This window comes from Pinus tabuliformis, chromosome 1_1, assembly GCF_031772625.1.
Source record: "Pinus tabuliformis cultivar Carrire ecotype Pingquan chromosome 1_1, CPIR1, whole genome shotgun sequence".
Taxonomy (NCBI): Eukaryota; Viridiplantae; Streptophyta; class Pinopsida; order Pinales; family Pinaceae; genus Pinus; species Pinus tabuliformis.
This window is the reverse complement of record NC_142297.1, coordinates 582311343-582336498: the sequence shown is the minus strand read 5'-3', so window position 1 is coordinate 582336498 and position 25156 is coordinate 582311343. Positions and strand designations below refer to the sequence as shown.

The window sequence follows — 25156 nt, the reverse complement described above, 5'->3', positions numbered from 1 at the left end:
TCTCAAGTCCATAAGAATGAACTAAAGGAAGAAGAAAATGCTCCACCCCTTCTAAATAACAAATTTGCTCCTTATAAAGCCCTTCCTAGTGGTTGGAAATGTCTCTTCTTTACGTTCCGAGATGATTCAATCAAAGAAGAGCCTTCCAAGATTGTGGGAAATTCTAATGATTCTAATATAGAATAAATTGAGGAAGATGCTTCCCTAGGCCATGCCACTGATAATGGGTTTTTCTTCATGTTTGAGCATTCCTCCCACCCTGGAAATAGATATTTGTGATGATTTTCATTCTAGTCTTGATGAAGAGTTTCTTTCCCCCATGAAGAACCAAGAATCATGGTTTTTCCCCATATACAATGATGAGTCCACTTCTTGTTTTCCCAATGACAAAAATAGCATCATCCTAAACATGTATGAGTCTTTCACTCTTTCTTACCCGAAGGATGATAGGCCAAGGATAGTTCTTCATCAAAGATTCGTATACTTGGTCATTGACATTTCAATCTCCAGGTTAGAGGATCAAATCCAATCCTCTCGACTGGTGTATTTTCATTCTCCTAGGGTTCCTTTCTATGGCATATGGGTCTCTTGTTTTCCCACCTGCAGGGTCGTAGAGGCTGCGTAGTGCCTTAGAGGGCTGACGCAGAGGGTTCTAGGTTGACATTGAGGCTAGGTGGGCTGACACTGAGCTTCAGTTGTGCTAGAGAGGGGTTCGTGGGGCAGATTTTCTGAATATGTGCTTTCGAATAGAGAGGTATTACTGCAAGATTATTTTCTCTATTGGGTGAGCTAGTTTGGCACCCATTTGTACTCAAGGACAGATTGCATAGTAAAATAAACCCTCAGAATTGTTGCACCAGTTTTCCCAAGTTGGGTTTTTCCGAGGACGAGTTTCCCAAAAATAACAGTGTCACTTGTGTGTTTTCTATTTCTTTCAGTTATTGATCTGTAGATGGTTGAGACTGTCGATGGGACTCATCATTGGGTAACTATATGGACCTTAAGTCACCTCCTAGCTTAGTCAAATCAACTCTTATCACAATTTATTACATGTTTTGATTATATTTTGTTTAATGAGATGAGTTAAAGTGAGAGATTATGCCTAGTGGACTAACATGCATTGAATGCAGGTTTCAAAGAGAAAATCGAGGAATTTTGGCAAGATTAAGGTTTGAAACTCGAATGGGACAAGGGAGAGAGATTCTAGGAGGTAAATCCTCTTCATTTACTCCTCCCTCATTCGAATTTTCCTCCATTAATCACACTAGCTCAGAGTACAAGCAACCAAGTCATAAAGATCGAAAAGCAGTCGAGGAAGTGATAGTCAAAGAGTTAGTTCATCTCGAGTTTGGGAGTTAAGCCTTCCTAGATTTAAGGAAGTCATTGGGGACTTCAGTTGTATAAATAAAGAGGCCTAGAGCCTCATTAGGATTTGATTTTTTTTTGTAAAAACACTAGTTATTCTTGAGCTCCGAACTTGTAGAAGACATTGCTATGTAATTTTCTGTTTTGATAACGAGAATGAGATTTTTCATGATCCAATACTAAGTTAACTCAAAGGGTTGAAGCTCTTGGGTTAGGGCCCAACCCTAGCAGCAAAGGCTCCTCTTCTTATATCTGTATGCTTAGATTAATTTCATAGGTTCATGATTAAATTGTCCTTAGAAGCATTTCATTGCAGGCAGTGTAGATTTGATTAGATTTTTTATTAGTTTGATTCCATTTGTGCTTTACTTCAGCAGCAGGTTGGAAGGGAAAAAGAATCACAAAATTTTCAGTAGGTGTCTTGGCCTCACTTCTTCCTTCAGGGATCATTACTTGAGGAAAGGACCCCTATGCAGCCCCTAAAAGACAAATTTCTATTTTCTCATAGAATTTAGAGTTCACTGTACTTGAACCAGCATTTGATCAGTTTGCAAGTGTAGGATTTAATTACCATCTCTTCCATCTTCAATCTTACAGTATATCTCATCAATGATTCCGTTTTATTCTGCAATTTTCCTCATGTATGAAGTAGACAACTAGCTCATTAAACTCTGTTTTTCTAGCTTATTAGAATTCCTCTTGTTTACATGATGTTTTTGGAAAATATCAATGTTTGATGCAGAGTAGGTGTTTCAGAAGTAGAGAGAGATCCCATAGCAAGAAACCACCTTCCAACTTCATCCATCCATAATCATTCCTTGCTTTCACCAAGACCTTCACCAATTTCATCATTTTACATAGAAACTCCTCCAAGCATGTTGAGAAAATCCAACCATCTCCTAACCTTGGTTTTGAGTTCTGAGTGACCCTAGGCATTTTCTCACTCCATTCCACCTACCAACCACCTTCCTAAGCCTTTCATCACCTCCAGCACCCATTGTTTTTCTCTCGGCTGTATCCTGTAGAAATACAGGGAATCCTGTAGGTTTTTAGGACATCTTGTAGGTTTTCCTGTAGTGGCCTGTTTTGAGGCCGAATTGAGGGAAAACCTCTAGGAAGCCACACAAGGGTACCTGAGGGTCTCCCAAACCTCCCAACCATCCACCAACATCCCTAAGCCACCTGCCACATCACCAAAAGAGATTAGGGTTTACACTTGATTTTCCATAAAAAGAATAAAAAGAAAAAAACAGATTTATTTCAATCCTTTACATGCACAGTAGTGATGTTTGATGTTTTGAACTTCCATTCTTAGGACAGTAGCATTTCATACATGTTATCTTGGCATTCTTGTAAAGCATAGTTCCTCAACAGTTAGTTAAAGAACGGTGTGTTTTTAGCATAGGATGTCAATCATTTTCCTTATTGCAGTAGACAGGCTTTCTCCTAGAGTAGATTTCTCTTTCTCTCATCAGAAATCAAGCTTCTTCTGAATCCATAGAAGTTTGGCTTGAAAGACCTAGTGGTTTCTCACTAGCTGAACAATGACAAAAGGCAAAACCAACACTTTTACTTGTGTATACAACACTGTCACCTCCAAGTTTGTACGAACCCTGGATTGATAAAGTAAAGTTGGTAGCTCTAGGAGTTGCAGCATTCTTGTTGCAATACTGGTGCTCATCACTATTTGGTGCCATTGCCAGGGTGGTGTCTAAATAACATGTGATTATTGCTTTCTTTCTTCCATTTCTTGTTTATGATATTCTACTATTAGTTTCATTTCTGCAAAAGTAATTTAGATTGCTTCCTTTTCCATGTTGCATTCTTTGCTTTCCTTTCCATTCTGCAAGTAATATTTCAATCAAGTAGTTAATTTTTCATTCAGTCTGCAATTTCAATTTTGCAATTACTTTCAAAGTATGAAAAAAACACAAAACAAAACAAAATCATTTTTTTCATGCCTCATAGGAATAGGGATAACTTAGGGAAATTTTTGCCAAATACCCCCACTGCTTCAAACATCCAACCTTCCCTCTTCTTTGGTGGCTGTGAACTGGAGGAACCCTTAGGTGAGCAACCAAACATATTTGAAGAACCTACAGGGGAAGAAGAAGAAGAAGAACCCATTCCTACTGAACCAATGGCTGAAAATAAAAATGACAGAGGAAATAGAGAAAGAGTTGAGGGTACCTTCCCCATCAAGGAAACCAATGGGGATACTAAGATGAAAAATATAAGCCCCTCTGCCCTTCCTCATTTCCATGGCCTAACCACAAAAGACCCAGACACTTTCTTATTTGAGTTTGTTGTCATATGCCGAAACTAAGAAACTATGACTATACAAATAATGAGCAGAAGTTGCAACTATTTCCATCCACTCTCAAGGATGCAACTTTGCGCCGGTTCATGGGTTTACCTAGAGATAGCATCACAACTTGGGCTCAGATGTAGCAAGCCTTCAACAACAAGTATCGAAACTACTGTAGGTCTAAAGACACTAAAGAGGAAATTTTTAAGATGACCTTAGGCAATGATGAATCCCTAGAGGATTATGAAGAAACATTCCAGCTTAGCTACAAAAGGGCCAGGTGCACACTTGACCCTGAGTCACTGAAGCTGGTCCTGCTTAGAGGAGCAAGGGAAGATCTTCTGGATATCGTACACTTGTTAGCAGGAGGGGATATCTACCAGTTACCCTACGAGATATCAAGACTGTCTTTAGATAATAGAAACCATTCTAGGGCAACTAGGAAAAAGGGTAGGGGTAGTCAACCTATGGTCAGTCCATCCTCTTCCAATTCATCCATCAAGGGTGAAATTGGAAATATGTTGGAGGATTTCAAGAGTGAGATGCTGCAAACCCTTGCCCTACAGATGGACACTATGCACATTAAGAGAAAGTAGGAGGAAGCAGAGAGAGCCTTGGCCATTTTCTGTCCTAGATGCACCAGGAGGCACCCTAGGAATGAATGTCCATTGAATTCTATTGAAATCTGCTCAGTCTATGAAGAAAACCACTCCACAGACAAGTGTCCTTCTCTACCTGGACTAAAAGTTGTATATCAAGGAGCTAAAGGGGTCACTGAGCAGCTCTGCTACATAAACCAAAGGAGACCTCATGGGCTTAGGCCATACCAGCAGGGCATGCAAGGGTCATCCAATGCATATTACAACCCCAACTAGGCCACATCCATACATTGTTAGGGGGTCCTTGCTCATCCTTCTTGGTCTACACCTCCTCCTTGGTCCTTTACACCTCAGTATCATTCCCAGCTAGCTAGCTAGTCATTTCAACCATATGCTCTGCCACAACCTTAGTGGAATGCACCGCCCCAAGGGTGGAGGCCCCCATACAAAAATGTTCCAGCTTTATTGCCTTCACCACCTGTTCAACCACACCTTTTACACTCTACTCCACCTAAACAACCCCAGATGCTTGCCCAGCCAAATCCAAACCCGAACAACAAACAGGCACAAAAAATATATAGTGGAGAGACATCCTATCCAGCTTATGCTGTGGAAATTCAAGAAATCAACCTGAGATCTGGGAGAGTACTTCCGAACAACCAACCTCTACCTCCACCTAGGGAGGTTAAGGAAGAAAGAGAGGAAATCATGCTTAAAGTAAATCCACCACCCTTTCCTGAGAGATTAACCCAACCACTCCAGCCTACCCCAGAAGAGATTGAACTTTTGGGAGAATTGAAAAACCTATGTGTCAAAATTCCACTTCTCCAAGCTATTAAAGATGTACCTATTTACAACAAGTTGATTAAGGAGAAGTGCTTCAAGCATCTAGGGAGGCGAAGAAGAGATGCCCCTACCATTAATGTCATTGGATAATTGTCTGACTTAATGCTGGGGCAGGTAATCTGTCCAAAGTATTTGGACCCTGGAAGCCCTGTAGTAGATGTGCACATCAATGGCACCATTGTCCCACACACTTTGATCGATCTTGGGGTTGCCATTAATGTGATGACCAAGGACACCATGCTCAAGCTCAACCTCCAAGGTTCATTGAGAAAGACTACAACAGTTATGCAACTTGTAGACCGCTCCATAGTGACCCCTGAGGGGATGGTGGAGGATGTGATGGTCTCCATTGATTCTTGGGAATACCCTGTAGATTTCCTTGTTTCCAGCCTAAGGCTAAGCTTACTGGTTACCCTCTCATCCTTGCGAGGCCCTGGTTAGCCACTGTCGATGCTTACATTCACTGCAGAGCTGGAAATATGAGCATCAAGAATGGGCATATGTCCAAGCAGTTAGTCATATACCCTCTTGCTTAGCCATCTTTAGAACATGACTTGCCTTTGTGGCTGGAAGAGGAGGAAGAAGATGAAGTTTACTCTGCCCAACCATATACCTTAGAAACGATAATGGGAGGGGGACAACACGATGAAGATGATTTGATTGAATACATACTCCAAAGTCCAACGTCCAGTACATTGTCCTTAGAAGTAGTAAAGGAAACCCAAAACAACCATCAACTTGATCTATGCTTGGCCGATTCCAACCTTCTCCGTGTCAAAACCATAGAATTAGGTCCCGAGAGAGCTTTGAAAATCAATCCATCTCTTTTTGTTCTTCAAGAAGAAAAGTTGTGCAACATGCTAAAGGAACATCGAGATGCCTTTGCTTGGAGTTACAAAGAAATGAAGGGAGTGAACCCCTCAGTGTGTACTCACCACATTTATATCAAAGAAGGTTGCAAGCCAGTCTGGCAACCCCAAAGGAGGATGAATCCATGTCTTAAAGATATAGTCAAAGAAGAAATGCAAAAGCTGCTAGATACATGATTCATTTACCCTATCTCAGATAGTGAGTGGGTCTCTTCTTTGGTGTTGGTTCCAAAGAAAAATGGTAAGTGGAGGATTTTTGTCGATTACAGGGAGTTAAACAAAGCCACAAAGAAGGACCATTTCCCTCTACCTTTCATCGACCAAGTGCTAGATGGCCTGGCAGGGAAAAAGTTTTTCTCTTTCCTAGATGGATTCAACCGGTACAATCAAATCCATGTCAGCTCGGAAGACCGGGATAAAGCCAGCTTCACTTGTCCTTGGGGTACTTTCACCTATAGGATCCTTCCTTTTGGCCTATGCAATGCTCTTGCCACTTTTCAAAGAGAAATCCTGAGTATCTTTGTTGAGTTAATCCATGATGCGGTAGAAATTTATATGGATGATTTTACACCTTATGGAGGTGATTTCCAGGAAGCTTTGTCCAACTTAGGTAAGGTGCTACACAAATGCATTGAAATGAACCTGTCTCTCAGTCTCGAAAATTGTGAATTCTTGATGATTGCAGGGATCGTGTTAGGTCATTCAATATCTCAGCAAGGACTGTAGGTGGACCCAAACAAAATAGCTATCATCCAAAGGGTCCCACCTCCACAAAAGTTGAGAGATGTCAGAAGTTTCCTAGGGTTAGCTGGATACTACTGAAGGTTCATAAAAGACTTCAGCGAGTTGGCTTCTCCTTTATTTGGGTTGTTGGCCAAAGACTCTGAATTTGTATGGTCAAAAAGCTATCAAGAGGCCCTGGACACCCTAAAGGACAAGTTAACCACTGCACTGATTCTCCAAGGCCCAAATTTGGCCCGCCCTTTTCATATTCATGCTGATGCCTCACACAAAGCCATAGGAGTAGCCCTAGGCCAGATAGATGAAAAATTGCCTTATGCCATTTACTTTATCAGTAAGAATTTGTCAAAGGCCGAACTGAACTACACAGTGATCGAAATGGAGCTCTTGCCTGTCGTGCATTCATTGAACAAATTTAGGCATTATATGGATATCAAACATTTGTACATACTGACCATGCTGCAATCAAATATTTAATGAGGAGACTTAGGTGAAAACCTCCATGAGGCGCCTGAGTCCCACAATTGGGCTGAAAACCTCTTGGGGGGCCCAATGGTGTCAAAAGAAAAAAGAAAATGGAGAAATAAAAAGATCTTTGGGTGAAAACCTCTCTTGAGGTGCCTAGAGCAAGTAGCTAGAATGAAAACTTCTTGGAGGCAGACTAGTTGTTTCAAAAAATAAAATAAAATAAAAAAAGAAAAAAGAAAAATCATGAAAATTGTTTGCAGGTCAGTAGGAGGACGATCAAAGAGCAAAGGAGAGCCAAAAGGGACCTGTTCCAATCATATTTTTATTTCACCATTCATTATCCTTCATCACTCTACCATTCCTTTCATTTTTTTCACTCATTTGCCTCAGTTTGCAAGGGTACTGTGTTTTCTACATGATTTCTTGTAAACCTACAGGATCCCCTGAAAACCTACAGGATGATCTTGTAGGAATTACAGTGGCTTCGAAATCCTAAAGTGAGTAACCCTAGGGAAAGGAAATGACCTGCTCATGTAAAAAAAAATAGAAAACCTGCATCACAATTTCATTACCATACCTCTCTCCACCTTGATCACCCCTGCATTCATCAAAAAAAAAAAAATCAGTTTTCAAAAAATTCACAGTCTTCAAGAGAAAACACAGAGAAAAGATGAAACAGAGAGCAGAGGGGAATAACACCTGAATTTATTTCTCATTATTCACACTGGTATATCTCCTCTCTATCCATGTCATCATCCTCAAGTCCTAATAGTGGAAATGATTAAAAATTCTGAGGGAGAAGCAGCTACAGGACATCCTGTAGGAAATCCTGTAGCAGCCTATCCCATAGAATAAAAATCATGAGTTGCAGCGAGCTTCCAGCATGGAGATCCAAGGGTAGAAGAAGCTCCAGAGCAGCAGCAACACAATCATCTTCAACACGAGGTACTTGCATATCAAGGAATTCATCAAAGGGAAATATATATAATATTATAAAAAAAGGAGGGAGAAATAACATGCAGCCAACACACAGCAAGCACCTCATGTCCTCAACAAACTGTAGCAAGGTATTATCACCACAGGTAAGTATCTCGCTTCACTCTCTCATTTGCATAATGTAATCAAAAGATGTAAATATTGTGGACAAGTTGGTTTATAAGCGAAAGGTGGCCAGTTAACTTGGCCACCTTTGTTCAATCAGTGAGGACAAAACAGTTAGTCCCCACACACATGGCAACAATCAAGTCAAAGAAAAGGAGAATGAGGTCAAAAGTAGTTGAGACTATGGATGCCCGAAGTGGGAGTTGATTACGAGGAGAGGGGAATGATGATGTGGTAGTGGGGACCAACGGTCCAAAAATAGAAAATCGTACCTCGACTACCAGCACACCACCTCACTCAACTCGACCATAAGAGGAAATAAATGTTGATCCCCATGCACTCATGCACTCATATTCTCGAGGATCACTCTAGCAAAGTCGCTCTCGTACCTAAGCGACCTACAGAAGAGAAAAATCTCATCTTTCTCCCGCGCAGGAATTCCTACTGGATCACACAGGAAATCCTACAGGATACAGTCAGGTAGTCTACAAGATTGGCAGGGAGTAGTTTCAGAGGAGGAAACACAGGGGTTGGCTACAACAAGCCCCATGAGGAGGTAGGCTCTACATTTCATTCCATTTTTCCAAGTGAAAAGAACAGAAAAATCTCCTAGTTTGATTGAATTTAATAGTTGTGTAAGGGGATAGTTCCACAAGTATTTTAGTCCCATTTCCTCCTTCATTAAAATTTGTATCATACATCTCTGCTCCTCAAAATTCACCAGAAAAAATGACAGGGGGGTTTAATAGAAGGGAGCCCATCAACACTGTGAGGATTCACCAACATCCTCCTCTGCTATAAATCTTCACAAAGCATAATTGAATGGGGTATTTTGAGAAATTAAGGGGGTATGATGATGAAGTAGCCCGATATTTTTCTCTCTCCCTCATTCCACTGACAAGAACCCATGCCACTGTTGTGGGGAGGCCACTCCATAGAGCTCACCTCTGAACTCATAAGCATAATTAGCACACTTCCCCTAGGAGTGCCTTAATGAAAGGAAGACAAGGGGGACAGCCAAACTGCCAAAAGGAAATTCTTTTTAGAGGGAGAGGAGCCCATTGAAGACAAGAATGGAGTAAGGAGAACAAGCCTACCATACCCCTAGAATGAGGTAATCTACCACCTTATAAAATACATATCATGTGAAGGTAGGTATAGTGTGGTTTATGGATATCACTTTAGGCTTCTTGAAGAATTGAATTTTGGAGCAGAAACACCTCCTCACCACAGGCTCAACATACCATACTTCCTTATGCAATCACTGATAGATACAAGCATAAAGGTGCAGGAAGGAAACTACCAATAGTTAGCCCACCATGGGTTAATTAGAATCATCATAGAAGATGCCCTCCAAAACCTCAGAATTCCTATCCAATGGGAAATTTTCATAGACATGCAGACAAATGAGGATATCAAAGCCCTCACATATGATATTAGCCCTATTGTCAGTGAAAAGGATGAAGAAGACACTAAAATAGATGGAGAAGAAGTAGAGAGGGATGAAGAGGAGATAGATGAGGATGAAGAGGAAGAGAAAGAGGAATAAGGGATGAAGAAACAGAGGAAGATGTCAAGGCAAACACTAATAAGCAAGATTAGGATCTAGAGGGAGAAGAAGAGGGGAAAGACAAAGGTGAAAAGGGCAATGGAAAAGAAGAGGCTGAAGAAAAGGGGGAGTCACCCAGGGTGTCTCCAAAACCCACTAAGAAAGAGGCAGCAACTACCCTCACTGCACTTAGCACCCCTATTAAACACAATGCAAAAGACAGAGGCAAAGCCCCTTATACTTTAGAACAAGAAAAAGTACAAGGATAAGGCAAGGAAAGCCCCAAACTCCAACCAAGGTCCCCATTGTTATTGAGGACTCACCTAAACAGCATGGGAAGATGTCTCCTCTTATAAAAACTCAAGAAGAAGGATCCTCAGCACAAACCTCCCCTAAGTCTCCTATCACCTATGTGAGAAGCCCTGTAACCAGATCTACCTCATCCAAAGGAAAAGACATCCTACAGGATACATAGCAGGACCTACACCTACAGGAAACTCTGCTAAACCTACAGGAAACTCAAAAATTGGATGATGAAGGAAGTATGCAGCCAGAAACAAAGAGAGAGGACCCAGAGCTAAGGGAACGTAGTCCTCAACCTAACCTTGACTCCTACTACAGATTTATTGAGGGGGCCACGGTCATTCCACAAAAATTTTCCATTCCATTATTCTTTGATCTTGACAAATAAAGAGCCAGAACACATAGATGGATGCATATTGCCAAGTCCAAGGGAGTGGAGGACATTGGTCACATGGAGGAAAAGCTCAAAGAGATGGGCAGAGAACTAAGTAGCCTGAGGGACAGAGAGGCCATAATGAAAGCTCAGTTGGAGACAAAAAATGCATGGTTGAAAGGACAGTTGCAAGAAAGAGAGAATCAATTGGCATCCATGGCCAATCTATCTTTGGAAGAAATCTAGTGCAAGATGCTAGCTAAGTCCTATGCATTATACCTTAAGGAACAGTGGCTACAGTTCCAAATCAAGACCCTAGCACAGAGAGGCACTATGCCATTCCAAGATTATAGACAATTCATTGATCTTTGTGATCAAAGTACATTAGAGGATAGGGCTAAGATGTCTGAGTTCTACTTGCATAACATGGCTTTGACAGATATGAATGTATGGGACCCTAATGCAAAGCTGGGGGATTTACAGTTGATGTCTTTGGCATCATGGATGAACCATGAGGAAGCAAGGGCTGTAGAAATGAAGAAGATATTGGCAAGGGAACAAACTGAGCCTCTCATGATAAGAGCTGAGCAGTCCAATCCAATGGTTGTCATTAGCACACATAATTTAATTGAAAATGATCCTCAACTTGCACCCAGGTATCTTGCTGCCCAAGAGCAAGCAATTACACATTTTGAGGATATGTTCAGACTGTTAGGGGATGACAACATGCAATCTTGCCAAAGGAGATGGAATACTTTGCCATATAGTTTGAAAATCATAGAGTACCATTCTCCTCAAAGGATGAGAGAAGCACTGAACAAGACACCCATGTACAAATAAACCATCCAAAGGCTCAAATTCAATTGGATTGGCTTGAGACTTAGTCCACCATTGCTCTTGGGATGTTAGAAGGATGGAAGAAAGAGGAAAAAAGAAAGCAGTGGGAGGAGGTAGAAAGGAAAGCAGGATTCTATGCACAGGAAGAGGAAACCATAGCAGAAGCATGGGATGTCAACGAGGCCACTAGAGCTATGAAAGACATGGATATTGATTGATTTGCTCAGAGGATGAGAAACACTTTCAGTTGGGGGTGATGATGAGCCTCATCATTGGGTAACTATATGGACCTTAAGTCACCTCCTAACTTAGTCAAATCAACTCTTCTCACAATTTATTACATGTTTTGATTATATTTTGTTTAATGAGATGAGTTAAAGTGAGATATTATGCCTAGTGGACTAGTATGCATTGAATGCGGGTTTCAAAGAGAAAATCAAGGAATTTTGGCAAGATTAAGGTTTGAAACTCGAATGGGACAAGGGAGAGAAATTGTAGGAGGTAAATCCTCCTCATTTACTCCCTCATTCGAATATTCCTCCGTCAAATACACCAGCTCGGAGTACATCAGCCAAGTCATGAAGATCAAAAGGCATCCGAGCAAGTGATAGTCAAAGAGTTAGTTCATCTCGAGTTTGAGAGTCGAGCCTCCCTAGAGCCTCATTAAGATTCAAATTTTTGTTGTAAAAGCACTATTTGTTCTTGAGATCCAGACTTGTGGAATACATTGCTATGTAATTTTATGTTTTGATAATGAGAATGAGCTTTTTCATGATCCAGTACTGAGTTAACTCAGAGGGTTGAAGCTCTTGGGTTAGGGCCCAACCCTAGCAGCAAAGACTCCTCTTCTTGTATCTGTATGCTTAGATTAGTTTCATAGATTCATGATTAAATTTTGCTTAGAAGCATTTCGTTGCAGGCAATGTAGATTTGATTAGTTTGTTTATTAATTTGCTTCCATTTGTGTTTTACTTCAACAACAAGTTAGAAGGGAAAAAGCATCACAAATCTGTCAGTAGGTGTCTTGGCCTCACTTCTTCCTTCAGGGATCATGACTTGAGGAAAGGACCCCTATGCAACCCCAAAAAGACAGATTTCTATTTTCTCATAGAATTTAGAGTTTATTGTACTTGAACCAGCATTTGATCAGTTTGCAAGTGTAGGATTTAATTACCATCTCTTCCATCTTCAGTCTTACAGTAGATCTCATCAATGATTCCATTTTATTCTACAATTTTCCTCATGCATGAAGTAGACAGCTAGCTCATTAAACTCTGTTTTCTAGCTTATTAGAATTCTTCTTGTTTACATGATGTTTTTTGCAAATATCAATGTTTGATGTAGAGTAGGTGTTTCAGAAGTAGAGAGAGATCCCATAGCAAGCAACCACCTTCCAACTTCATCCATCCATAATCATTCCTTGCTTTCACCAAGACCTTCACCAATTTCATCATTTTACATAGAAACTCCTCCAAGCATGTTGAGAAAATCCAACCATCTCCTAACCTTGGTTTTGAGTTATGAGTGACCCTAGGCATTTTCTTATTCCATTCCACCTACCAACCACCTTCCCTAAGCTTTCCACCACCTCCAACACCCATCGTTTTCCTTTCGGTTGTATCCTGTAGAAATACAGGGAATCTTGTAGATTTTTAGGACATCCTGTAGGTTTTCCTTTTGTGGCCTATTTCGAGGCCGAATTGAGGGAAAACCTCTAGGAATCCACATAAGGGTACTTGAGGGTATCCCAAATCTCCCAACTATCCACCAGCATCTCTAATCCACCGACCACATCACCAAAAGAGATTAGGGTTTACACTTGAGTTTCCATAAAAAGAATAAAAAGAAGAAAACAAATTTATTTCAGTACTTTACATGCACAGTAGTGATGTTTGACGTTTTGAACTTCCATGCTTAGGAAAGTGGCATTTCATACATGTTAATTTGACATTCTTGTAAAGCATAGTTTCTCAGTAGTTAGTTAGAGAATGGTGTGTTTTTAGCATAGGATTACTATCATTTTCCTTATTGCAGTAGACAAGCTTTCTCCTAGAGTAGATTTCTCCTTCTCTTATCAGTAATCAAGCTTCTTCTGAATCCACAGAAGTCTGGCTTGAAATCCCTAGTGGTCTCTTGCGAGCTGAATAGTGACAAAAAGTAGAAATCCCAATCCAATGTATATGACAAAGTAAAACAAGAATAACATTAAAGTCATGTACTTACATGTAATAGAATATACCCAACCATCCACAATTTAACAAGAGAGAAGCTCCAAGTTAAGATAGACCAAATCCACACATCAAAATTCATCCATAAAGCTCCAATTCATCCACTAAGAAAAAGTGTGAAATTCTCAAGAGAGAGAAGAAATCCAATCCAATGTGATGATGAGATAATGAACTCATCTCACTTGTATTTATACACTAATGAGGAGCTCAAATTAGCCTCCTTAGCCTACATAATCCCCAAAAATAAAATAATGTTCTAATAATCTAACCTTTGGTGACAAGCCCACCAAACTAGTTCATAAATGAAAGAATAAGCCTCTCAAGAGGTCAGATAATTATTTATGCATGTCGTAGGGTACTCTAAGAGGCCTAATGAGGTCCATGGGTGCCATAATGAAGAGTAGGACCCTCAAAAGTGATGGACAAGGGGTTGGCCCCTTGTTCTCCAAACAATAAACCTGTGGTGCTCCTAATGGGTGTGGGGGCACAATAATAACCTCATGGGTCTCCAAATGAGTCGAAGATGCCTGTAGATCATGTGCAAGGGATCTGATGATGATGTAGGGGATCCCACATCGTCCTACAAGTCCTGGGTCAGCTGCGAAGTGCATGATACATCTGTGGGGCCGACTGGGCAAAAATGAACCAGGTTCACTTTCCTTGTCCAATGGGAGTATCTCGAGCATCTCTGACCATCCTCAAGGATCCATGGAGTGCTTTCTACTGTTGTGGATGCCCATGGCTCTCAACACACACCCTACATGTGCCAATGTAGTCCTCTAGAGGATTAACACCTTGTATAGGGAGACCAAACCCAAGATGGAGATCATCTGTAATCCTGCATAAGATTTAATGCGTCCCCTAGCCTTCCAGTACAAAAATTCATTATAGAAATCGAGTAAATGAGCTTACCAATCGTGGACCATAGGTGGGGACTACATAATGGCCTTCCCTTCCATAATGGGCTTCGGGATGTGCCATTGTCTTCTAAAATCCAAATGGGGTTAACCAAGTATCCTATTAGGTGGTTTCTACTTCTAAATAGGATAATATGTTCAAGGTACATCCTTCAAAAGGTGGTGGCATGTGATAGATAGGTGAATAAAGTAGGGGATGAGAAGGGGCATCCCTGGGTCACATGCTGGGGTACAAGGGTAGATAATAAGAGGGAAGCCCACACTTGTGTGTATAATGTATAGGAGGAAGAAATCGTGGTACATGAGGTGCCCCAACCTTGATTTTTCCACCCTTCTTTATATGCCTTTTGCCTTTTTATGATTTTCTTTGATTAACTGCTCGGGGCTCAAGGGGTAAGAGCATGATGCATAAGATATAGCAGTGAATACCCCATTTTAAGGTAGGGTGGTTCATTGCCCACTAGGGGTTGGGACAATCATGAGTTCCTATATGATGAAAGAGGCTCATAGAACTTGTAGGAACCAGGGTGATGGCCATGATAATGGGGTAGAACTCATGCATTGGCTTTTTCCCACGTACTAAATGTGTTTGTCTCGACCATCTTTTGATTTTGTGGTACATTTTCATGTTGAATGTGGCCAAATATGCTTTTATCTTTCTTTTTAGCTGCATCAACCTCTGGGGCATCATTCCAAACTTGATCCAAGGTGTGGGCAAGGCAAAGGGGCGAGCTAACCCTATGTGGACCCAGGGGGGAGAAATGATGAACGGGGTAATAATGAGTGGAAAGGGGGTAAGATGAGCGGATAAGGGAGCGAGATCATGCAACCAAAATTGGGTTTTCCCATGAAATAACATCCCTAAAGCCAAATGGTCAATAAAAGAGATTCCACGGGACTAGAACGCAAGGTTAATATCCAAAAGGGGTCGAGGGGATAAGGGCAAAGACCTAACCCATTCTTTCCACCGAATCCCCCCATTAATCCATGCCCAAAAGTGTCCATGATAAGCAAACTACAATACTAAATTACCAAATGACAAGGAACACCTTTAGGTTTGGGAGGCCCACCTTCAAACATACGATCATGGCAGATGGGTGAGGGACCAGATGGCTGGCTCAGGTGGCGGAGAAATGGCACAATGAGCTAGCTGGTGGCTGAAAGGGGCTGCCAACTGAGGACCATCTTAGAGAAAAAAAATCTCCTATGAATATCGCCCACAAAATGGTGGGTAGCAGAGCCCATGTTTGGCTTTTGCCCACATGCTAAATTTGTATGTCCTAGCCATATATTGAATTTTGTGGTATATTTCCTGTTGAAAGTGGCCAAATTATGCTTTTTCTTTTCTTTTTAGCTACATCAACCTCCGGGCACCATTCCAAGCTCGACCCAAGGTGTTAGCAAGGGGAGGGGGAGGTTAACCCTTTGTGGACCCATTCGAAAAATGTGGACCCAGATGGGAAAAGTGATAAATGGAGTTAAAATGAGTGGAGGAGAGTGATGTATATGGAGTCGGGAAGCGGGATCACACAAAAAAAATTGGGGTTTCCCATGTAGTGCCAATCCTAAACCTAATAGCCAGTAAAGGAGATCCCACGGGACTAGGATATAAGACTAACCGCCAAATCAGGAAGAGGAGACAAGAGTACATACCTAGCCCACTCTTTACGCCAAATGCGCCCACCAATTCATGCCCAAAAGTGTCCATGATAAGTAAAAAAAATTACTCAACTACACGAATGAAAAGTCATACCTTTGGGGTCAGGAGGCCCACCTTCAAACATACGATCATAACAGATGGGAAAGGGACCACATGGGAGAAAATTTTCTCCTGTGGATACTACCCACAGGTGGTGGGTAACAGGATGCATTTTGATGTGTGGATAAATTTTGTCTCATTTTTGGAGCTTCTATATGGCATTGTTATGGATGGATATACTCTTCACTATCTTGTAAGTGCTCTTTATGATGAATTTATGATTTTTGCTAATGTCTAATGCATGGAATAATGTCTCATGGTTATTAATGTGCCCTAATTGTTGAAGTATTGTTTCAAAATTGTAACTATTGGGAATTTTGCATGTGTTACTCATTTGATAGTGAATGAATGAATGTTCCTAGGGGATTATTGCATTTTATCCTTGAAACTCCATTAACAAGTGTCTAAGAAGTATAAATATCTAAAGGGGTAGCGAAATTGTTCCTTTAGGTCTCCTTGAAGAGCGAATTGCCCATATCAAGATCATTCATGACTCCAAAACTCCAAAGGGTCTAGGCATTGGTTGAATTTCATTGGTGGTCACCAAAATTCGAATTATTTCTCTTTCAACCAATATTTTCGTTCTCTTAAGGATAATGAGGTCATATCTAGGGCTTGGTGCAAAATTCAAGGAGGGCACTCTTTCAAAAATCTAGGAGCCTAAACATCAATATAAGGTGTAGGACTACCTCCTCACCAAATTTGGTGGGTGTCCACCTAGATTTCATACATAAATTTGAAAGCCCTAGTTTTCCAACCAAGAGGGAACCCTAGTAGGCTAATCCTTCAACTTGGGGACTCTTGGAGGTAAAATTTTGGTACTTATTGAAGTAAATCTATCATTTCCTTTTCTCCTATCTACCTTAACCTAGGATATTACCTATAACTCCTGTTCTATCTCAACCCTAGGTTTCGTGTAGCCTATTATAAAGGGGTTTTTCGTGGAAGGTATTTCTAACCTCTCCCAAGGTTTGCACCTTTGTTGAACTTTCCATTGAATGAGCTACCTTGTCTCACTTCAAACCTATCACAAAGACAACTATCACAAGTGAGTAATACTGGACTCCTCTCGTCAATGAAAATCCGAGAAGAGTAGGGGACTTAGGTTGTGGTGATAGTGCGCCTCTATCCCTAGTGTTGTTGTGCCCTCTAGCTTTTGCCTCTCCATAAGGCCTGCTAGTTTGTGCAGCAACAAGCATCATGGAACATTATCTAGCATTTCTCAAATAGAAAGCATAGGGCTGAATGTGTGAAGATTGATGAATGCAACTCATGTAGGGAGAATAACAGATCATGTTGATGAGCAGAAATCTCATCAAAGTAGGAACAAATCACACCATATGAGTGTCTCTAAAGTAGTTTCTAAAAGGGAAATAGGCCCCTCCAAGCATGGATGCAAGCCTAAAAATCCATGCTAGACTGGAGCATTCTCCATGAGTGAATGGCCCTCTCATCAATTATCACCATAAGAACATAATAGAAAGTGGACACCACAAACTCTAATGTGCCCTCATCAATAGGTTCCTGTTGAAGTTTTTAATTTTACTTAGTTTAGAAACCCTTTATGCACTTTATCTAATTTATTCCTACCTACTTGTTATTCTTCCTTAACAAGTTATTTACAAAGTAAATACTGAAAATAAACACCAGTGCATGCTCAACATATTACAGATTAGTAACTAAAAGAAACAAGAACAAACACACCACATGACACCAATATTTTTGGACCAATGTCCCTGGAAAAACCCAATGCGGGAAAACCGGTGTAGCTATCTAAGGGTTTTCTTATTAAGCAATATCAAAGTACAATCTGGGTGTCGAAACTGGCCTATCCAACAAAGAATTTCCTTAGCAACTATGCCTCACAGTTTGAGAGAAATATCCTGGCTGAAACCCCGAAAAATCCTTCCGGCAGTTCCTCATCACAAAATTTCTCTGCAACCCTAGTGTTTGCCCAATCTAGACTGCGTCAACCTCTCCTAGCCCAACGTTGGCCCTGCGTCAGCCTTCCGTGGCCTGCGTCAGCCCCAGGAGGCCCTGCACCAGCTCTAGGAGCCTCTGCGTCAGCTACGCTGGCCCCTCGGGTGCTCTGCGCAGTACTTGGCTGCCTCTGCGTGGCCCTGCGTGAGCCCTTACTGGCTTTGCGTCACTATCCTTGGCTGCTGTGCTGCTCTCCCGACACAATATCTGCATTCTTTGTTTCTCTGTACTCAATGCCCCTCAGTTGCTCTCCTGATAACTGATTCTACCTCTCTTAGCAAACCTCGCTCTAGAGAATAGAATGACTGATCACTCTGGTGTATTCTCCAAGTGACCCTCAAGCCTCCTCTTATATTTTTCCTGTTGACATCTCAACGGTCAAGATTAAGTCCCTAATCAATGGCTAAGATTAGATCTGGCTTGATCCATGTCTTTTGGACCATTCTAACACAGTTTCATATTAATACACATTAATATTTTATTTTCCCTAAGTTTAGATTTAGGGACTCCATTAAAAACATTAATTATTTTAATATCTCCTGAACTGTTTAGAATCTACCCAAACTCTTTCTGGGTATTGGATATCTCATGTGCCCCAACCTCTCCACCAAATTTCGTGACTAGAGAACATCCGATGCTACCCCAAATCAACAGTGCCTCTTAGCGAGGACTATGCTCTAACAATACTCCTCACTGAGTATTACTCTGATCATCCGGCATCGGTACCTGTGCTAATGCTAGGCCTTCCTGCCCAACATCCTCTGCACTATTTCCTCCTGTACTGCTACCCATGGTTCTACCATTGCCACTGCTGCATCTATACAACAGCTCCCTCTGCATCTGTGCTGCTGCTGGTTCTTTCTCCCAACACTGCATCTGCACTGCACCTCCTCTCATCATGCTGCATCACACTGCCCACTGCTGCACTGCAACTCAGTTACTGAGAAGTAAGTAACTGATCTCCCAACTGACCTCCCTGTTGGGCTAGAAACACCCATTGATGCTGAAGCTCCCTCTGTCGCTGACAAGTGCTCCCTCTCTCTGACCTCTGCACTGCTGCAACAACTCCCTGCATCTCACACCGTTGCACACCTCTCTGTGCCATCCTGCACTGGTGCAACACTCTTGTGCCTCTCACACTGCTGCAGCCTGCTAGCTCTGCACTGTCTCGGGACTCCTGCACTATAGCTCTCTCTGCTGCTCCATCCGCATCCATCTCTACCCACTCAGCCAGTCCTGCTACTCCTCATCGGGGCTCCCGTAGCAATGTCTAATCCAAGAGGCTAGGTACCTCAAGGATCCTGCCCCTCATCGCTTGTAGTCTGCCTGACTATAGCTCGATGTCTCCCCACTTCCGTTCAAGTGGCGCGTGTGCACTACTGGCACAGTCATCATCTGTCAAAACTTCCTTCTCTGCCCGTGCTAGTGCTACCTTAGTCTCGGAAGACTCTCCCTTACTCTTCTTCCTTAGGCACTGGGTCGCATGATGACCCATCTCCCCATAGTGGAAGCACTTGATCTTGGAGATATCTTTCTTCTTCCACTTCTCCTGCTTTCCCTTAGATGCTAGGGCCACATCCTCCTCCTCCTGCTTGACCTTGATCCCTTTGCTACTACTACCTATCTTCGACTGCCTTCTGATCTCTTCCTAGTGAAGAGCTGCCCACATATCGTCCCAAGGTGGGAGAGTCCCTCTGCCCAGGATACTCTGGACAAACACTTCCCAATCTTCTGAGACAACATTTAGGGTTGTCCTCACCTTAAGCTCCTGACCCGGTGTCACTCCTATAGCAATCAACTGGTCTCGGATCTCATTCAGTCCTCCGAGGAAGATGTTAATCCATTGACCCTTATTCATCTGATACGACCTCATCTAGTTCTCGAGCAGCGTTCTTCTCTGCACAGAAGTACACTGGTACAGGTTCTTGAGAGCCTCCCACATCTCAACTGCCATTTCCTTCTCGGCTATATGTGGTACCACATGATCCTTGACCCTGTCAAGGATAATGCACTTGGCCCTCGCCATCGCCTCTTCGTACTTGTCGTTATCATTGGGGTCGACTAGGATAGCTATAACTTTCAAGGTGAAGTTCTTGACACGATTCCTGTCAAGCACTGATAAGATTCTGGCCTTCCAGACTGCGAAGTTCGATGCTCCGTCCAGTCTATCTTGGTCTCTTACCCCGTGTAGTGCCATGACGCTCCTCTACTTCCCTCTTGAAATTTTTTTGTTTGACTCCTTTGAGTCTCTACTTCCCGTCTGGAAGTTCTCTTCTGGACTCCCTCTGAGTCCTGATTTCCCTCCTGGAAATCCTTCTGCCGTTTGTCGAGATGTCCCCTACTTTGATCGTTTTGTGCATTGCACTGCTGATCTAGGTTCCTCGGCTAGAAACCCTTGATAACAACTCCTCTGGCCCTGCTCTGTCAGGTATTGTTTCGATTACAGTACCTCACCAACTCCACTCTGCAATATTTATGCAGCCTTCTAAACTCCAACAACTGCCTCTCTGTGAACTGCGTCAGCCCCTCTCTGCCTCACGCTGGCTCTACGTCACCCCAGATGGGTCTGTGTCAGCCTTGGGATGCCCCGTGTCAGCCCTCTAGCCCTTTGCGTCATCAACGCTGGCCTCTTTGAGGCTCTGTGCAGCTCCCAACTTCTTTTGCGTGGCTCTAGCTGGCTCTGCATCACACTTCTTGGCTTCTGCGCTGCTAGAAATAGCTTCTGTCACCTCGGGACAGCTATTTTCTGCTGCTATTGCTCCGCTTGGCTGATGTCTTTTAGTCCTCCTGTGATTTGCAATCACCCTCTGATACCATGTTGAAGTTTCTAATTTTACTTAGTTTAGAAACCCTTCATGCACTTTATCTGATTTATTCCTACCTACTTGTTATTTTTCCTTAACAAGTTATTTACAAAGTAAATACTGAAAATAAACACCAGTGCATGCTCAACATATTACAGATCAGCAACTAAAAGAAACAAGAACAAACACACCACATGACACCATTATTTTTGGATCAATGTCCCTAGAAAAACCCAATGCGGGAAAACCGATGCAGCTATCTGAGGGTTTTCTTATTAAGTAATATCAGAGTACAATTTGGGTGCCGAAACTGGCCTACCCAACAGAGAATTTCTTTAGCAGCTATGCCTCATAGTTTGAGAGAAATCTCTTGGCTGAATCCCTGAAAATCCTTTCGGTAATTCCTTAGCACAAAACTGCTCTGCAACCCCAGCATTTGCCCAATCTGGACTGCATCAGCCTCTCCTAGCCCAACGCTGGCCCTGCGTCAGCCTTCCTTGGCCTGCGTCAGCCCCAGGAGGCCATGCGTTAGCTATAGGAGCCTCTGCGTCAGCTACGCTGGCCCCTCTGGTACTCTGCATAGCACTTGGCTGCATCTGCGTGGCCCTGCGGGAGCCTTGCTAGCTCTGCGTCACTCTCCTTGGCTATTGCGCTGCTCTACCGGCACAATCTCTAGCTTCTCTGTTTCTCTATACTCAATGCCCCTCAGCTGATCTCCTGATCACTGATTCTACCTCTCTTAGCAAACCCTGCTCTAGAGAATAGAATGACTGATCACTCTGGTGTATTCTCCAAGTGACCCTCAAGCCTCCTCTTATACTTTTCCTGTTGACATCTCAATGGCCGAGATTAAGTCCCTAATCAACGGCTAAGATTAGATCTGGCATGATCCATGTCTTTTGGACCATTCTAACCCAGTTTCATATTAATACACATTAATATTTTAAAAATATTAATTATTTTAATATCTCCTGAACTGTTTAGAATCTACCCAAACCCTTTCTGGGTATTGGATATCTCATGTGCCCCAACCTCTCCACCAAATTCCGTGGCTAGAGCACATCCGATGCTACCCCAAATCATCAGTTCCATACAATCAATCCTCATCTAGAGGATGAAAATCACTTTAATGTTGTGCCAAGTGCTGATATCCATAGAGAATGGATCTCTCACCAAAAATGACTTTCTATCTAATCATACATCCATATAAGGGTATGATAGACACATTAAACCATAGGGCTTCCTCAACAAGATGTATGATGCCATCAACCATATTGATGTTAGCCTGAAATTGTAGGTTGCTCCATCATGAAGTCCAACTATACAAGAGGATGAGTGCCTTAGGAAAATGATTGTCGTTTATATCAAATATCACGATAGAAGAACAATAGGCACTCCACATGTTAGGGTGCTCCATTACAAGCATCAAGCAGCATGCATGCCAATATATGTGGCAAGAAGGTGGCTACTCCATGAAAATACTTGTATATTCTATCAAACATCATCATAAGAGTGAAATAGACACTAGGGTGCTTCTCTACAAGATCCATGTCTCATCATGTCAATGCTATGACCAGGCCTCCCTAAAACTAGCAGCATCATCAAGTAAACTCATGCAGATAAAGCATGCTATATGAAGATTAAAGCAGAAATATCATAGCACCAAAGAGTATACCATGACTATCCATATGACGTGTCAAGCTTGGCCATGAAGTAAGAAACATGAACCAAGACACGCCACCACATAACCCGCTGATTCAACATTTCATGCAACATCAAGGCAAAGTAAGAGGATCCATAATTACAGATATGCCCTATCATTATGTACCATTGCCAAGAAAAAAATTGGAAGGTCTGTATCGCTAGCCTATCAGCATCCCTGTAAATTACCCCTGAAAATCTGTCATGTGATTGAAATCACACATTTACCTCATGCAAAATGACAGATAACAGAAGTTTCATAGGTTCTTGAACTTTGGGACTGGTTTGATTTTGAGTCAAGATCATGAAGGATAGACTGGTATTAGACTTTTCTGTGAAACAACAATATTTTCGTGTACCAACAACTCAACTAGACATCCAGAATCTACTATGTTAACATCTCAGCTGGTGCACTTACGCATAGATTAAAATATAACATCATCTGTCAAGACAACATCAATGTTGCAAATTTTGCCTTGCCAATTTACTCTATCAGGCTGCAGTGTAAGTGTTCAACTTGGTCTCAACAAAAACTCAACAATGGCCAATCTTAAAAAAATGAGGGTTTTCTTTTCTTTTGGCATTTATATTAACATGGATCAGTTTTTCATCCACCCCTATGTTTGACTTCTCAGGCAGAAAATAGCCTGTGTTGCACGTGGATCATACTTGCTGTTGGTGAGTTTGACTTGCTAACAGAGAGTCAAACCCTGGCAGTAGGGCTGATCTGAGTTGACAGGGGAGTACTAGGAATTGACAACTTTTTTTCCAACTATGGTTGAAACAATTATTCTTATTTGGACAATTATCCCTTTTAATCAAGAAACTATTCAGAAACTATATTTTGAGGCTTGAACTCCAACGTCTGCTGAGAATGTCTCAAGAGTGTCCTCCCCAACATTGATATACTGGAAAAAGAACCAAAAACAAAACATTCTGCATATTATTTACATTCATTTCACTGGAATTCAATGAATATTCATATTTTTGTCATTAGAAATTATTTTTTGTACTTGGACAGACTGGTGCCCATCAAATATAAAGAAAGGATCACTTATGTTAAACAGCTTTGGCAGACATTATTCACTGTTGGAGATTGATAGCAAGATTACAATTTTGTATTGAATCTGTTAAGCTAGGGGCTTGAGGGCTTAATAAGACCCTTACCAGTTCTCGATATTTTACCAACATAGGGGCAGGGATCATTCTTCCCCATCTCTAGTAAACATTGGTGGACAATCCTTTTTGTGAAAATTTGATAAATATTGTTTTTGGAAGTTTCTTTGAGAAACATGCCCCAATATTTGGGGCTGCATCACATAACAAAGACTCCCTTCTGGTTAGGTTCTGGATCTCAGGGGTATGTATTCCACCAAAATGGTTTGTAATTGTACCCATTCTCATCCCTCTCTGACATGTCATTCAAGGGCATACCAGAAACGCATTGGAATGCTGTGGATGGTTTAGTAGTCCATCAACCTCACCAGTGAACCAAAGTGTCATTGTCAAAATTTTATAATTGACTATCTTAACAAATATAAGTTTGTAAAGTACGATAAAGTCTAAAGATCTGTTTACAGCATATTTCTCAACTCATGTAAATATGCAGGTATAGATGGAACTGGTTTGGGAATGGCATCGCATCATCAGTCTCTTGGAGAGTAAGTCTCTTTCATGTGTAATATGCCCAGCATCTAATGAATATTTGAATGGAATATGACAATAGGTTTTTTTTCAAGTATAATTAATGTCAGCCTATGACTTTTTTTTCTTCTAAATACCAATATCTTTTTTTGTATGCAGATTGTTTGAGGTTCAATGTCTGCATATTCCAGTAATGAATGGCACATCTTTTGAAGGTATAAGCCCTATATATATATATATCTTTTGTCTAATAAATACGAATAATGGTGAGCATATATGTCACGTGAATCAGGGTATGGATATCTGAGAAAGGAATTTGTGTTTATGGAATTGAAATGAGGGGCAAGAAGCATGATGGGAAACAGAAGAAGGGAATTTAGAAAATTAGTGTTTTCTTCTCTTTTTTTCTGGAAAAATGCATCTTGTATTTGCATTACTGTACAAAGATATACAACTTACGTATTTTGATTTTATGTTTAATGGTACAAAATTTATGTGCAATTACTCATGTTTTGATTTGATTGCCAAAGAACTGGTAAAACAATAACTCAACACAACAATTAGAAAGGAAATTGTGGACTATCACTTATAAATTAAATGTATATGTTGCATGATGGAAAAATCTCATGTACAAAATAATATAGATATGTGAAATCACTTCTGTCGTCCCTAATTCTGTGGAATATCTGGGGTCTTTACGGATCATAATCTTAGAAATCATATCCAGTACATTATCGTTGCTGCCTTTGCCCTGTGCATATAGT

At 41.4% G+C, this 25156-nt stretch overlaps 1 protein-coding gene across 1 annotated transcript in view; it reads left to right on the top strand.

Annotated features, from left to right (window-relative positions):
* Nucleotides 1-24727, top strand: part of LOC149214588 (phytyl ester synthase 1, chloroplastic-like) — a 76274-nt gene extending 51547 nt beyond the window's left edge. Inside the window, exons 2-3 of the mRNA XM_089390930.1 lie at nt 24358-24409; nt 24552-24727. Coding sequence (XP_089247056.1) covers nt 24358-24409; nt 24552-24699 — 200 coding nt within the window. The 3' untranslated portion in view covers nt 24700-24727. The remainder of the gene's footprint in view (nt 1-24357; nt 24410-24551) is intronic.
* Nucleotides 24728-25156: the final 429 nt, after the last annotated feature.